This window comes from Mobula birostris, chromosome 7, assembly GCF_030028105.1.
Source record: "Mobula birostris isolate sMobBir1 chromosome 7, sMobBir1.hap1, whole genome shotgun sequence".
NCBI classification, from domain to species: Eukaryota; Metazoa; Chordata; class Chondrichthyes; order Myliobatiformes; family Myliobatidae; genus Mobula; species Mobula birostris.
The window spans coordinates 101,311,037-101,324,999 of NC_092376.1; the positions used below are offsets into that span (position 1 = coordinate 101,311,037).

General features: G+C 40.9%; 1 protein-coding gene across 1 annotated transcript in view; it reads left to right on the forward strand.

Annotated features, from left to right (window-relative positions):
- Positions 1 to 11,221, forward strand: part of LOC140200342 (serine/threonine-protein phosphatase 2A 55 kDa regulatory subunit B beta isoform) — a 395,776-nt gene extending 384,555 nt beyond the window's left edge. Inside the window, exon 9 of the mRNA XM_072263535.1 lies at positions 4,697 to 11,221. Within this exon, the coding sequence (XP_072119636.1) occupies positions 4,697 to 4,976 (280 nt within the window). The 3' untranslated portion in view covers positions 4,977 to 11,221. The remainder of the gene's footprint in view (positions 1 to 4,696) is intronic.
- The last annotated feature ends 2,742 nt before the right edge of the window (positions 11,222 to 13,963 follow it).

Genomic DNA, 13,963 nt, shown 5'->3' on the forward strand with positions numbered 1-13,963 from the left:
GTCCCTTAGAGTACTTTTCAATAGTTTTCCCGCTACTGATGACAGGCTCACCAGCCTATAATTTCCTGGTTCACTTTTAGAGTTTTCCTTAAATAGCGGGACATTAGCTATTAGCTATCCTCCAGTATCTCTCTTTTCGCTAAGGGTGATTTAAATATCTGTGCTAGGATCCCTGCAGTTTCTGCATTTGCCTTCTGTAAGTTCAGGACCTGAGGATTTGTCCACCCTAATTTACCTCAAGACAGCAAACACCTCCTGCTCCGGAATCTGTATGGGATCTATGACCTCACTGCTGCTTTGCCTCACTTCTATAGACTCTGTGTCCATCTCCCGAGTAAATGCAGATGCAAAGAATTCATTTAAGTTCTCCCCCAACTCTCTTGGCTCCACACATATCCCTTGCAATCCCTTTGCTCTTAACATAACATTCTCCGTCACCTTGTCTACTAAGGCAACCTCATGCCTTCTTTTAGTCCTCCTGATTTCTGTAAGTGTTCTCTTCCATTTCTTATGCTCTGCAAATACCATATTTGTTCTTACCTGCCTGTACTTTTTGGCACCTCCTTTTTTTCCTTAACCTGGGCCTCAATATCTCTCGAATACCAACGTTTCCTAAATGTTTATCCTTGCCTTTTATTCTGATAGGCACATGCAGTCTTTGTACTCTCAAATTTTCAGTTTTGAAGGTCCCTCACTTCCCAAGTACACATTTGCCAATCTACACTTGCCAGATCCTTTCTGATATCACCATAATTAGCCTTTTTCCAATTTAGAATCTCAACCTGAGGACCAGACTACTTCTTTTCCATAATTACCTTGAAATGAATGGCATTATGATCACTAGATGCAAAGTGTTCCCCTATACAAACTTTGTCACCTGCCCTGTCTCATTCCCTAATAGGAGATCAAATATCACACACTTTGTTGTTGGGACTTCTACATACTGATTAAGGAAACTTTTCTGAACACATTTGACAAACTCTATCCCATCTAGACTTTTTACAGTTTGAGAGTGCCAGTCAATATGTGTAAAGTTAAAATCACCCTACTATTACAACTTTATGTTTCTTGCAACAGTCTGCCTATTTCTACAAATTTGGTCCTCTAAATCCCATGGACCATTGAGTGGTCTGTAATATAGCCCTATTAACATGATATTCCTTACTCCCCCTCATTTCTACCCATAAAGTCTCCCTAGATTAGTTCTCCAGTCTGCCCTGACTAAGCGCTGCCACGACATTTTCCCTGCCTAGTAACACCACCCTTTAATCCCTCTAAAACAACACAACCCCGGGATATTGAGCTTCAAGTCCTGCCCCTTCTGCAACCCAGTCTCACTAATGGCTACAATATCACAATTGCAGGTGTTGATGCATGCCCTGAGCTTATATGCCTTTCCTACAATACTTCTTGCATTGAAATATACAGAACTCAGAACATTAGTTCCATCATGCTGAACCTTTTGCTTCCTGACTTTGAGGCCGTAACAACATCTGTCTACACAACCACTCCACTATCTGTTCTGGCACTCTCGTTCCCGTCACCCTACAACTCTAGTTTAAACCAGCCACCTCGTGCAGTACTAGCAAACCTTCCCACTAGGATATTAGTCCCCCTCCTGGTTTAGGTGCAAACCATCTCTTCTGTATAGGTCCCACCTTCCCTAGAAGAGAGCCCAATGATCCAAAAATCTGAAGCCCTCTCTCCTACACCAGCTTCTTAGCCATGTGTTAAATTTCTGCCCTCACTAGCATATGCCAAGGGTAGCAATCCTGAGATCACAGCCCTGGAGGTCCTGTCCTTTGGGAACCTCAGCCCTCTTCCTTCCACAGTATGTCATCGGTACCAACATAGACCATGACTCTGCTCGATCTGAAGGACCTGAGTTATAAGGAAAGACTGAATAGGTTAGAACTTTATTCCTTAGAACGTAGAAGATTAAGAAGATATTTGATAGGGGTATATAAATTTATGAGAGGTATAAATAGGATAAACACATGCAAGCTTTTTTTCGCTGAGGTTGGGGGTGGAACTATAACCAGAGGTTATGGGTTAAGGGTGAAAGATGAAAAGTTTAAGGGGAACATAAAGGGAAACTTCTTCACTCAGAGGGTCATGTAAGAGTGGAATGAGCTGCCAGCACAAGTGGTGCATTTGAGATTGATTTCAACGTTTAAGTGAAATTTGGATAGGTACATAGGTGCAAGCCGATGGGAGTAGGCAGTTCAAATAGTTTTGACATGGATTAGATGGGCTAAAGGGCCTGTTTCTTTGTACTTTTTCTGTAACTCTATGATTCTGTAATTTGTTGCTGTTCATTCTCCCACTCAAGAATACTAAGGACTCAATCCAAGTTGTTCCAAACTCTGGAACCCAGGAGTCAACATACCATCCGGGAATCTCGTTCTCATCCACAGATCCTCCTTTATGTTCCCTAACTAACTAATGCCCTATCACCACAGCTTACCTCTTCTCCCCCCTTCTCTTATTAGATACACCTCCCCAGCAATATATAAGGGGAATGGCCACAGGGTCTGCTTCACTGGCGGTTTAAACCCTTCCACCCTCCTGACTGCCACCCAGTTTCCTGTGTCCTACACCTTGGGTGTAACTACCTCTTGATATGTTCTGTCTGTCACCCTCTGAGCGTCCTGAATGATCCAAATTTCATCCAGTTCCTGCTCCAACTCCTTACCATTGAAGTGTTAGAAGCTGCAGCTGGATGCACTTCTTGCAGGTGTAGTCGTCAGAGACACCCCACCTTCCCACATCCCACAAGAGGAGCATTCAGCTATCCTGCCTGGCAACCCTACTGCTCTAACTATGCAATTATAAAGAAGGAAACAATAAATAAACTGAAAGAAAATTACCTACAACTTTATGCCTTCTCTCCTTGCTGAAGCCTCGAAGAGCTAAAGCCTGAATTCCCCACTCCAACACTGTCCACTCCAGCAATGGTAGCTCCGGCAAAGGCAGCTCTGCTTGCCCACCTTATTTTTATTTGCTCTTGCTAATGAACCCCAATCTCTGATTGGCCACTGTCTTTGTTAAGAGATTATTACTGCTTTACACTGGGTAGCTGGAAGGAACATGTTCCCATTAGAGGACCAAAGGAGTAGATTTTGCTTGAAAAATGGAAAGGAATTGGTCGATAATCAAGAGGTGTGGATACTGAATTGGATGGTGTTAGTAGGGAGACAATCTGCAGGGCTATGGGAAAAGAGAAAGGCAATGAGACTGACATGATTTTTCAACAGCACAAACTTATTGACCGAATAGTCTCTTGTGTCCAGAACTTCAGTCATTCTGAAAATACTGTCTGCCTATCCCTGTTCTGTTTAAGCCCCTGTGCAGCCTTGCACAGTGACTCTGGCTTCCAGTTGGTGCGGGGGGGGGGGGGGCGGTGGTTCCAATGGGTTCACCCTTTACAGGTAAGATCACAGCTAGGAAATCTCAAGAAAATTGGGCCGTCCTGTTGGAAGCCCAGTGGTATCCACTGAAACAAAGCAGGGACAGGTAACAAGGAAGAAGCTGTCACTCCCAACTTAACCCAGTACCAGGCCTCTGCTGGGATACATGGATATATCCTGGTATTAGTATAGGCGTCAGGGCGTGATTCTCAGCGAGGGAGAGAGATTAGGCAAGGCATCCAGCAATTTAACAAATATCATGAAAGAAGGGAAAAAGGCTCAGAGACAGAGTGCTTCAGAGAATTCTAGACTGGAGGTAGCTCTCTTATGTGTTGGTAAACAGGGGTCATCTTGCTAGGATAAAGGAACAGATAATTACCAATCATTTAAAAAATTGTGCTTTCACAGTCCTCTGAGAAATCCACAAGCACATTCCTTTCCCAGCATGTGCTATACAATTGACCTTCACCTCATAATCTACCCCATTGTGACCTTGCACCTTAGTGTCCACCTGAACTGCACTTATAATGTACCGTAACACTTTATTCTGCACTTTGTTATTGTTTTACCTTGTACTACCTCAGTGAACCATTGTAATGAATTAATGTGTATGGACAGTATGCAGGACAAGTTTTTCACTGTACCTTAGTACATGGCAATAATAAACCAAATTACCAATATGTAGCATTAATCTCAATCTGTTCTCCATCCTCATGCATTATCTCATCAGTACTGTCCATCAGTCTCCTGCGTCCATTATCACAGATAGTCATCACTCTTTGCCTTTAATTATATCACTAATTTTAAATCTTCTTTCTCTTGGACTGGGTCCAAAACATCCACAAAAATGGAACAACAAGAACACTGAACTGTCCTTAAAGCAAAACCAGCAACAACACGGTACTTTAAAACTGGGTTTGTTGGAGGAATGTGGACTTGGCCTTTTGGATGTCACTGAAAAGAAAAGGGTAGAGGCAGACATTTATGTGTGTGTGCAGAAGTCAAAGGATACAGCAAAGATTAGCTAATATGTTATCAAGAGAAAATATTTATAGCACTGAATACAATCAATAAAGGTTTCAATACTGAATAAGTTTTTGAGAGTGTATCCTAAAAGATTATTTCCAATAGTTGATCCCATTTTATTTGGGGAATACTATTTATGACATAGCCAATCTGTCAGTAAGCAATTAGTTGGTGGTCACTGTGCCTTGGAGGAGGTTGAGGGGCTTTGGAAGAATGTTACATTGCACAGTCTTATGACTGTATTTGTTCTTCCTCCACAGTGTGATCATGACTGGCTCATACAACAATTTCTTCAGGATGTTTGATCGCAATACAAAACGCGATGTCACACTGGAAGCATCACGTGAGAACAGCAAGCCCAGAGCAATCCTCAAACCCCGCAAAGTATGTATGGGGGGCAAGCGGAAGAAAGATGAAATTAGTGTCGACAGTTTGGACTTCAGTAAGAAGATTCTGCACACAGCATGGCACCCTTCAGAGAATATTATAGCAGTCGCTGCCACAAACAACCTCTATATATTCCAGGACAAAGTGAACTAGAACATTTGTCTGACTGGTCACCTTAACACTGCATATGATTAGACATCAAATTATTATTTTTCAAAGGAAAATCTGTCCTCTGGAAATTAACCCAAACAATAGCTTTGTCAGGTTGTCTGTCTTAATGAAGCTGTGGGGTGCCTTTTGTTGTGTGGATTCAGAGCTCCTTTGATGCATCCGTTCTAGAACAAATGGCTTCTGTTTATAAGACACTGAATTTCCATCTACTCCTTCTGGCTTTTAAGGGTGTAAATATTCAATACTGTCTTGTATATTTTCCTTTATTTTCCTCATAGAACTGGGGGTAAAAGCTATGTTCTGTATTCTTTTCTCTTCAGCTGTCAATGCCTTGGATGTGCTTATCCAAATAACTTATTTGCACCAATTGACAGCTGCTTCCAGAGACCATCAAATCTTAAACCATATGTTTATATTTTTTTATTTTCCTTTCTCCATAAAATGAACCCTCCTGTTTCTACGCACTCTAGGATCAAGAGTAATTCCATGCACCTGCCAGTATCCTATAATGAATGAAGTTTAATGAATCAGGGAATTTTCAATCACAATTCCTTTAACTAAAGTCTCTCTTATTTGTGAATTGACCGGAAGAATTTTGTAGCTCAGTATACAAGAGAATGACATGTGTTGTTGAACAAGCGAACTAGAAAACATTTAACTGTATTAATGCCAATTTGAAAATATAGATTTTTAAAGCCCTGAGATTCTCAAGGTTCTGTAGGTAGTGTTTTTCAAGTTTTACAACTCTTATGATGGGAGTAACTGCATATAATGACTGAACAAATTTTACTTTTAAATTGTATCCTACTTATGTCAGATCTCAAAATGTCTTTTTGCCCTCCCCCCAGCTTCCCAATGATGAAGAATTCAGTTCTGGTAATTGATTTCTTTATAACAAGATCATAAGATATAAGAGCAGAATTCGGCCATTCAATCCATCTGCTCAGCCATTCCATCATGGCTGATTCATTATCCTGCATTCTCCCCATGGCCTTTGACACCCTGACTAACCAAGAACCTATCAACCTCCACTCTAAATACGCCCAATGACCTAGTCTCCACAGCCATCTGTGGCAATGTATTCCACAGGTTTACTACCCTGGCAAGAGAAATTGCTCGTTATCACTGTTCAAAATGGCCGTCCTTCTGTTCTGAGTCTGTGCCCTCTGGTCCTCGACTCACCCACTATAGGAAGAATCCTCCCCATATGCACTCTATCCAGAGCTCTCAATATTCAGTAGGTTTCAATGAGATTACACCCCCCCCCCGCCACCATTCTTATAAACTCCAGTGAGTACTGGCCCAAAGCCATCAAGCTCCCCTCATACTGTATATTAACCCTTTCATTCCTAGGATCATTCTTGTGAACCTCCTCTGGACCCTCTCCAATGCCAGCACTTTCTTTCTTAGATAAGGGGTTTAGAACTTCTCACAATACTCCAAATGCAGTCTGACCAATGTCTTATAAACCCTCAGCATTACATCCCTGCTTTTATATTCTAGACCTCTTGAAATGAATGCTAACATTGTATTTGCCTTCCTTAACACTGACTCAACCTACAACTTAACCTTTAGAGAATCCTGCACAAGGACTCCCAAATTCCTTTGCACCTCTGATTTTTGAAATTTCTCCCTGTTTAGAAAATAGTCTGCACCTTCATTCCTTCTACAGAAATTCATGCCCATACACTTCCCTACATATTCTACCAGCCACTTCCTTGCCCGCTATCCCAATTTGTCTAGGTCCTTCTGCAGAATCCCTCCTTCCTCAATACTACCTGTCCCTCCATCTATCTTCATATCACCCACAAACTTAGCCACAAAGCCATCAATTCCACCATCCAGATTATTGACATGTACCGGGAAAAGAAGTGGTCCCAACACCAACCCCTATGGAACACAACTAGTCATTGGCAGCTAAGCAGAAAAAGCCCCCTATATTCCCACTCTTTGCCTCCTGCCAATCAGCCAATCTTTCATTCATGCTGGTATCTTTCCTGTAATACCATGGGCTCTTATCTTGCTAAGTAGCTTCATGTGCATCACTTTGTCAAAGGCCCTCTGAAAATCCAAGTAGGCAACATCCACTGATTCTCCTTTGTCCATCCTACTTGTTATTTTCTCAAAGTATTCCAACAAATTTGTCAGGCAAGATTTCCGCTTAAGGAAACCATACTGACTTTAGCTTATTTTATCATGTGACTCGAAGTACTCTGAAACCTCATCCTTAATAATGGACTATAACATATTCCCAACCACTGGAGTCAAGCTAACTGACCTATCATTTCTTTCCTTTTCCTTCCCTCCCTTCTTAAAGAGTGGAGTGACACTTGTAATTTTCCAGTCTTCCGGAATGATTCCAGAATCTAATGATTCTTGAAAGACCATTACTAATGCCTCCACAATCTCTTCAGCTACCTCTTTCAGACATTGTAATGTCTTCTGTTAATATTATTCTGGCAGTTTGCACAGATTCCTCAGTTTAATACTTGTATAGCCAGACATAGAATGTGGAGTTTCTGTTTCTAGTATTTAAAACCAGCGGTACTCATTTACACCAGAATACTGTAAAACTACACTGTCCTCTCTGTATTGTTGGAAGGTTTAACTAAGTATGCAAGTTTTTTTATATTTATGACTATTCCCAGACTTTTACTTGTCCCTAAGTTTTGCTATGCTGATTGAAGCTTAAAGGAGGTTTGGTGCTTTCACTATGTAGCTGAGTGGGTTAAGGGAGTGGGCAATGTAATAGTACATATCAAGTTTCTCAGTTTGTATTGATCTCATCCACGCTCGCAGGTAAGTTATTGTCCTTCCTACAACCCCAGCTGCTGGGTTAGGGAAGGAGCGAAAAGAAATCAGAAAAAGCTTGCGATCAATGTACAGTAGCCCCGAGTAGAAACTAGTCTTGTAGTAATGAACCGGTGGATGGGCACTGAGAGCAGGATCAGAATTTAAAGAGCTTGGGTTCCATCACAAAGAATTCATCAAGGAACTGGAAGTGTCTGCCATCCTTAGAACCATGCAACAGAGAAAGTAAACAACACATTCAAGAGAGGGAGAAACCATTATTCTTGAAATGAATTATATAATATTATTACCAAAATCCTAAGATCTCAAGAATTAATTTCTTTTAATTAAATTCGGCAGAAGAAAAATTAATATTTGAAATTTGTCTTAACATTTTGAATGATGTGCTTATAATAGTATCGCAAATTAGATTTGTTGCTCAGCAAACATTGTTGGAATGTTTTGTTTTAAAAAGTGACTTCATTAAATTCTGCAACACACCATCAACTACTGTACAAAGTAAGCTTATCAATTCTTAATCCAATGAGATAATTTTTTCAAGTATTAGTTGCACAAAATTTTCTTAGATTTAGACTGAACTCTACCCTTCAATGCCCAGAGTATGAAGTGGACTTGAGAATCATATTGACTATTTCCTGTTGAATTTTGAATGACTTCGTTCTTTACAATTTTCTATTCTAATGTGCCTGTAATACTAATTACCACGTATAACATGGTTGATCTGGTCTGTAGTGATTTATCATTTATAACATAACTAAACTGGTCAGAGTCAATATCTCCCAAATAATAGGCACTCACTGAAATTTTGTTAAGCTCTCATTAGACATGTTACAGATGATTACTCAACCACAGGGTTTGAAGTTAAACGTAATTCATATATGTGCAGCAGTCACTGAAACATTGATTCCACTGTCTCAGAGCTTAGCTCCTCATCCTCATTCTTTGTTGCGTTGCACTTAGAACAGTGCTGGTATTGTCTCACTTCACCTCATTAGACCTTCCAGCAGTGATCATTGAATAACTATCTAAGCTGGGAATCTGGATGATGCAGTATTTATTTTACCAGTACATATTCAATGGCACTAAGGCCAGTTGAAAAATGAGGAACAGTTCTTGACTCATGAACTCTGATTAGAGTAACTGATTTGTATCAATGGGGTAGCAGAAAGCCCCTTGCCCTTTAAGTAAAAAACAGCATGAGTTTTTCACCTGATTATCTGGAAATTAGATCTCATTAAGCTGCTTATTTTAGGAGATCCCAGTTGAAGATGTACGGCCCACAGAGTGAAAGTGATAGCATCGTTTTCTAATCACTTTACATCAATCCTGAATGCGGATGGGCATTACCCATTATGGCCCTGTCTGCCCAACTCAGACAATGCCAAGGTTGGATATGAATTTGACTGCGGACGTCCCCACCCTATATTATTTTTGTAGAATTACAGTGGAAATTAGATCACGTTATACTAGGATATTGATGTCCACCATCAATGGGCATATAAGGTCTTGTGGCTCTTGTCCAGACTGGGTCTCATCCTCAGTTGATTATACTTTGGTACCTGAATTGCATTGCCAATTGCGTAGGCCCTGATCAAGAAATATACGATGATATTCCCATCCACACATTGCCCTTTGTCCCAATGCTAACCTGGTCTCAGGCCCCAATACCAATAATATGTAATTGAGATAGATGGGGCTTGCAGAGTACAGCTCCTCTCTTTCATTGCATGGCCCATCACCAAATCATCCTTCTCCCCTTTCCATCTATCCTCTTCCCCAAACTCAACCTCTTACCTGATCAGTAATCCGACCATGGCCACACCGTAAACCCAATTAGAGTTTCAACATATTGTTCTTTGAGTGAAACTTTCATGCCAGATCTAGCCATCATAGTGTAGACCTGATTCACTCAAGAAAATGTAGGCTTGTATTGATTTTGATATTTATGTGTTTTCACATGATCTAGGCCACAGTAGTTTGCCGTGCCAAGCTGTGATTACGATACAGTAAAAAGCTTTGCTGTGCGCCATCCGGACAGATCTTTCCATATATGAAGTACTTTGAGCTATTTGGAATGCAGAATATAGTGCTACAGTTACAGAGTAAGTGCAGTCCAGGCAGGCAAATAAAGTTCAAGGGCATCTTTAACTGTATGAGAGGTCTATTCAAAGTCTGATAACACCTGTTCAGAAGCTGCCCTTGAGCTTGGTGATGTGTACTCTCAAGGTTTTGTATTTTCTGCCCAACGGGAGAGGGGAGAAGAAAGGAAGACCAAGGTTGGAGGATCTTGGATAATGTTGGCTGCTTTCCTGTCCCATGGATTAAATCAGTGGATTGCTGCACAACACAGTACGAAGGGCCAAAAGAGCCTATTCCACACTGTCTCCCAGTAGATAAATAGAAGTGTTAGTCAAACCAGCAGAGGAGAGGATGGACTGGGGTGTGTTCACAACTCCGTGTTTTCATATGATCTTGGCTACAGTAGTCTGCCGTGCCAAGCTGTGATGCATCCATGCTGCCAATCATCTCTTGTCAAGTCTTAATCCCTATTCAGCCCTTTTCACTACCTCTTCTCTTTAAAACAATTACCTGTTTTACTTCCATTATCAGTTGTCACTTGACTTTGCTCCCTATACTAAATCATTAATTGGTGGGATATTCTTTATGTACCAATGGTTTTCAAGAATAAATCTCTCAAATTCACTTTTTATTCTATTCGGCTTCTAAACAATTAGAAATAATATTCACCATTCACCTATTTTTTTTCCAAAAAACTAGTTTTCTTGTATATGATCTGCTGGTGAAATCTATTTTCCAAGAAGCAGGTGAGAAATACTTTTGAAGCTGACCATTGGCTTTGTTAGGGCACCAACATTAGTGCGCTTGCGTGGTGCTGCATAACTTTGATAGAAGCCAAATGTTTAACCAATTTATTTTAAATAAGTCAGACCAACTCCATTTAAACTTTGAAAATGTGGTTTGAAGACTTAAAGCAACTGTTCTCTACTCTTACCAGAAGTTCCTTTGGAAATTATTGTACCAAAGGACTGGTTCAAGCTCAGACTAACTTCAGTAGGTACTTTCATGGATCCCAAAACAGAAAATCTCTATTTCAGGGACCACTTTAAAAGGACACTGTGTGCATATTTTTCCAGTGATGGCTTAACAAATTCCAGAACCAAGATTCAAGGCACCTGCCTACCTGCTACCTAATCAATGGGAAAGATGCCAGAGTTGGTGTTTGATGCCATATACTTGTTTCCATACTTGTATGTTTAAAAGAATGAGGGGTTGGTGGGAGAACTGGACAATTTCAGTATTTTCTTTTAAAAAACTCAAGTGAATTTGCAGTAAATTATTCTCTTCTGTATTACAATGTTTTTTATTGCATGCTAATTGCCATGCCCTTTTTTGATGGGGAAGTTGGTGGGGGGAGGGATGGGAGAAGAGATGGGGAAATGGGGAGGGTTGTCATGGATGTGACTAAAGTACTGCTCTGAGCTTTAGGACATGCTGTGGCTGTTTCGTGTTAGGGGTTTGACCACCTGATACAAGTGCTTTATATATTGGGAAGGGAAAGGGCAGGTGAGATTGGCTCTTTATTGTATGGGTCAAACAATTCAGCTGATGTACCTTCGTCCTTGTTACTGTCTGCTTTTTTTCTTAATGAATAAACTGCAGCTAAGTCTGCTTCGATAAAGTGCAAGAGTTTCAGTTTTTTTTTCAAGTGATGGGACTTTATCTTGATTCATCTGTGGCCATCAGAGAAAGAAGCACATTTGCACATCCCGTTCTAGATTCTCATTGCAGCATGAAGAACTGTACGATTGAGTACTGGGGGGTTGCCAACTCCGTTTACACATATTCATCACATGACTGTGTGCTTCCCCAATCACCTCTTTCCATTCCCATCACTGGTCACCCAACTCATTCACCATGGCTGGCCACTGAAATCTCAGTGTTACCCAATCCTGTGATGCTTTAACATCAGTCAAATAAAAACTCTTCCCAAAGCCACTTTTATTGTGTTTAAATACAAAAAGATTTTAAGTCCATTTCTACTGATATTATAATTCTTTCCGTTGCAGTGGCCTGAGAAATTACCCACTATAAAATCTCACCAGCTGTTTCCCATTTTGAAAATGTTACTGCATTTATTTCATTGGTTGTAAAGTGATTTGGAGAGATCTTCGGGCTTTAAGTGGGGCCCTGTATGTCCTTTCCCCTCTCCCACCTTATTCCATCTGCCCAATATCCCTCCCTTACATGGTTCCAATTCCCACCTTCCGTACTTATCAGATATCATCATCTGCAGCCCTTCATTGTCTCTTTGAATTATCAGAAGGAAGCAGTCTGTACAAAAACTACCTTTCAGTCCGGCCCACATGCAAGATTTAATAAGCAGAACTTCGCAGCAGTTTTCTCTGGATTGGACAATTGGCCTCAGGTAGTGCGTAAAAAGAGCTAGCTTTCAATTAGGATGGGCGATCGAGATTTTAAAGACAGAGCTTCGTGGCAGTTACCCTGAGTTGAGGAGCGACCAGTCAGCAAGAGGGATTCGTTAGAAAGGGCCTATAAAACTAGCAGAGGTGCAAACAGAGCCGCCATTATTTTGGAGCGTGCCATTTTTTAGAGTGGTTTTGGCTCATCAGGCTTAAGTGAGGTAAAGTATCATAAGTTAGTCTCTTTCTGTTCTTATTTGTTCATTCCTTGTACTAGGGGTGATCGATAAGTTCATGGCCTGGGGCAGAAGGAGTTGATTTTAGAAAACCTAGCACATTTATTTTTCCTACATTTACACACTTAGTCCAGTGGTTATGGAGCATGCGGATCTCTTCTTTGTAGAAGTCGGCGTCTTGGACCTCTAGAAGTGGTCCACAGCAGGGTTGATTGATAAGTTCGTAGCAGGCAACTGCAGGAAACATAAAGTTGTGGTGGTAGGGGATTTTAATTTTCCGCATATTGATTGGGACTCCCATGCTGTTAGGGGTCTAGATGGTTTAGAGTTTGTAAAATCTGTTCAGGAAAGTTTTCTAAATCAATATATAGAGGGGATGCAATATTGGATCTCCTGTTAGGAAACGAGTTAGTACAAGTGACAGAAGTGTGTGTAGGGGAGCACATTGGTTCCAGTGATCATAACACCATTAGTTTCAACTTGGTCACGGACAAGGATAGATCTGGTCCTAGGGTTGAGGTTCTGAACTGGAAGAAGGCCAAATTTGAAGAAATGAGAAAGGATCTAAAAAGCGTGAATTGGGACAGGTTGTTCTCTGGCAAGGATGTGATCGGTAAGTGGGAAGCCTTCAAAGGAGAAATTTTGAGAGTGCAGAGCTTGTATGTTCCTGTCAGGATTAAAGGCAAAGTGAATAGGAATAAGGAACCTTGGTTCTCAAGGGATATTGCAACTCTGATAAAGAAGAAGAGAGAGATGTATGACATGTATAGGAAACAGGGAGTAAATAAGGTGCTTGAGGAGTATAAAAAGTACAAGAAAATACTTAAGAAGGAAATCAGGAGGGCTGAAAAAAGACATGAGGTTGCCTTGGCAGTCAAAGTGAAGGATAATCCAAAGAGCTTTTACAGATATATTAAGAGCAAAAGGATTGTAAGAGATAAAATTGGCCCTCTTGAAGATCAGAGTGGTCGGCTATGTGCGGAACCAAAAGAAATGGGGGAGATCTTAAATAGGTTTTTTGCGTCTATATTTACTAAGGAAACTGGCATGAAGTCTATGGAATTAAGGGAAACAAGTAGTGAGATCATGGAAACTACAGATTGAAAAGGAGGAGGTGCTTGCTATCTTGACGCAAATTAAAGTGGATAAATCCCCGGGACCTGACAGGGTATTCCCTCAGACCTTGAAGGAGACTAGTGTTGAAATTGCAGGGGCCCTGGCAGATATACTTAAAATATCACTGTCTACAGGTGAGGTGCCGGAGGATTGGAGAATGGCTCATGTTGTTCCATTGTTTAAAAAAGGATCGAAAAGTAATCCGAGAAATTATAGGCTGGTAAGTTTGACCTCGGTAGTGGGTAAGTTATTGCAGCGAGTACCAAGAGACAGGACCTACAAGCATTTGGATAGACAGGGACTTATTAGGGAGAGTCAACATGGCTTTGTGCGTGGTAGGTCATGTTTGACCAATTTATTGGAG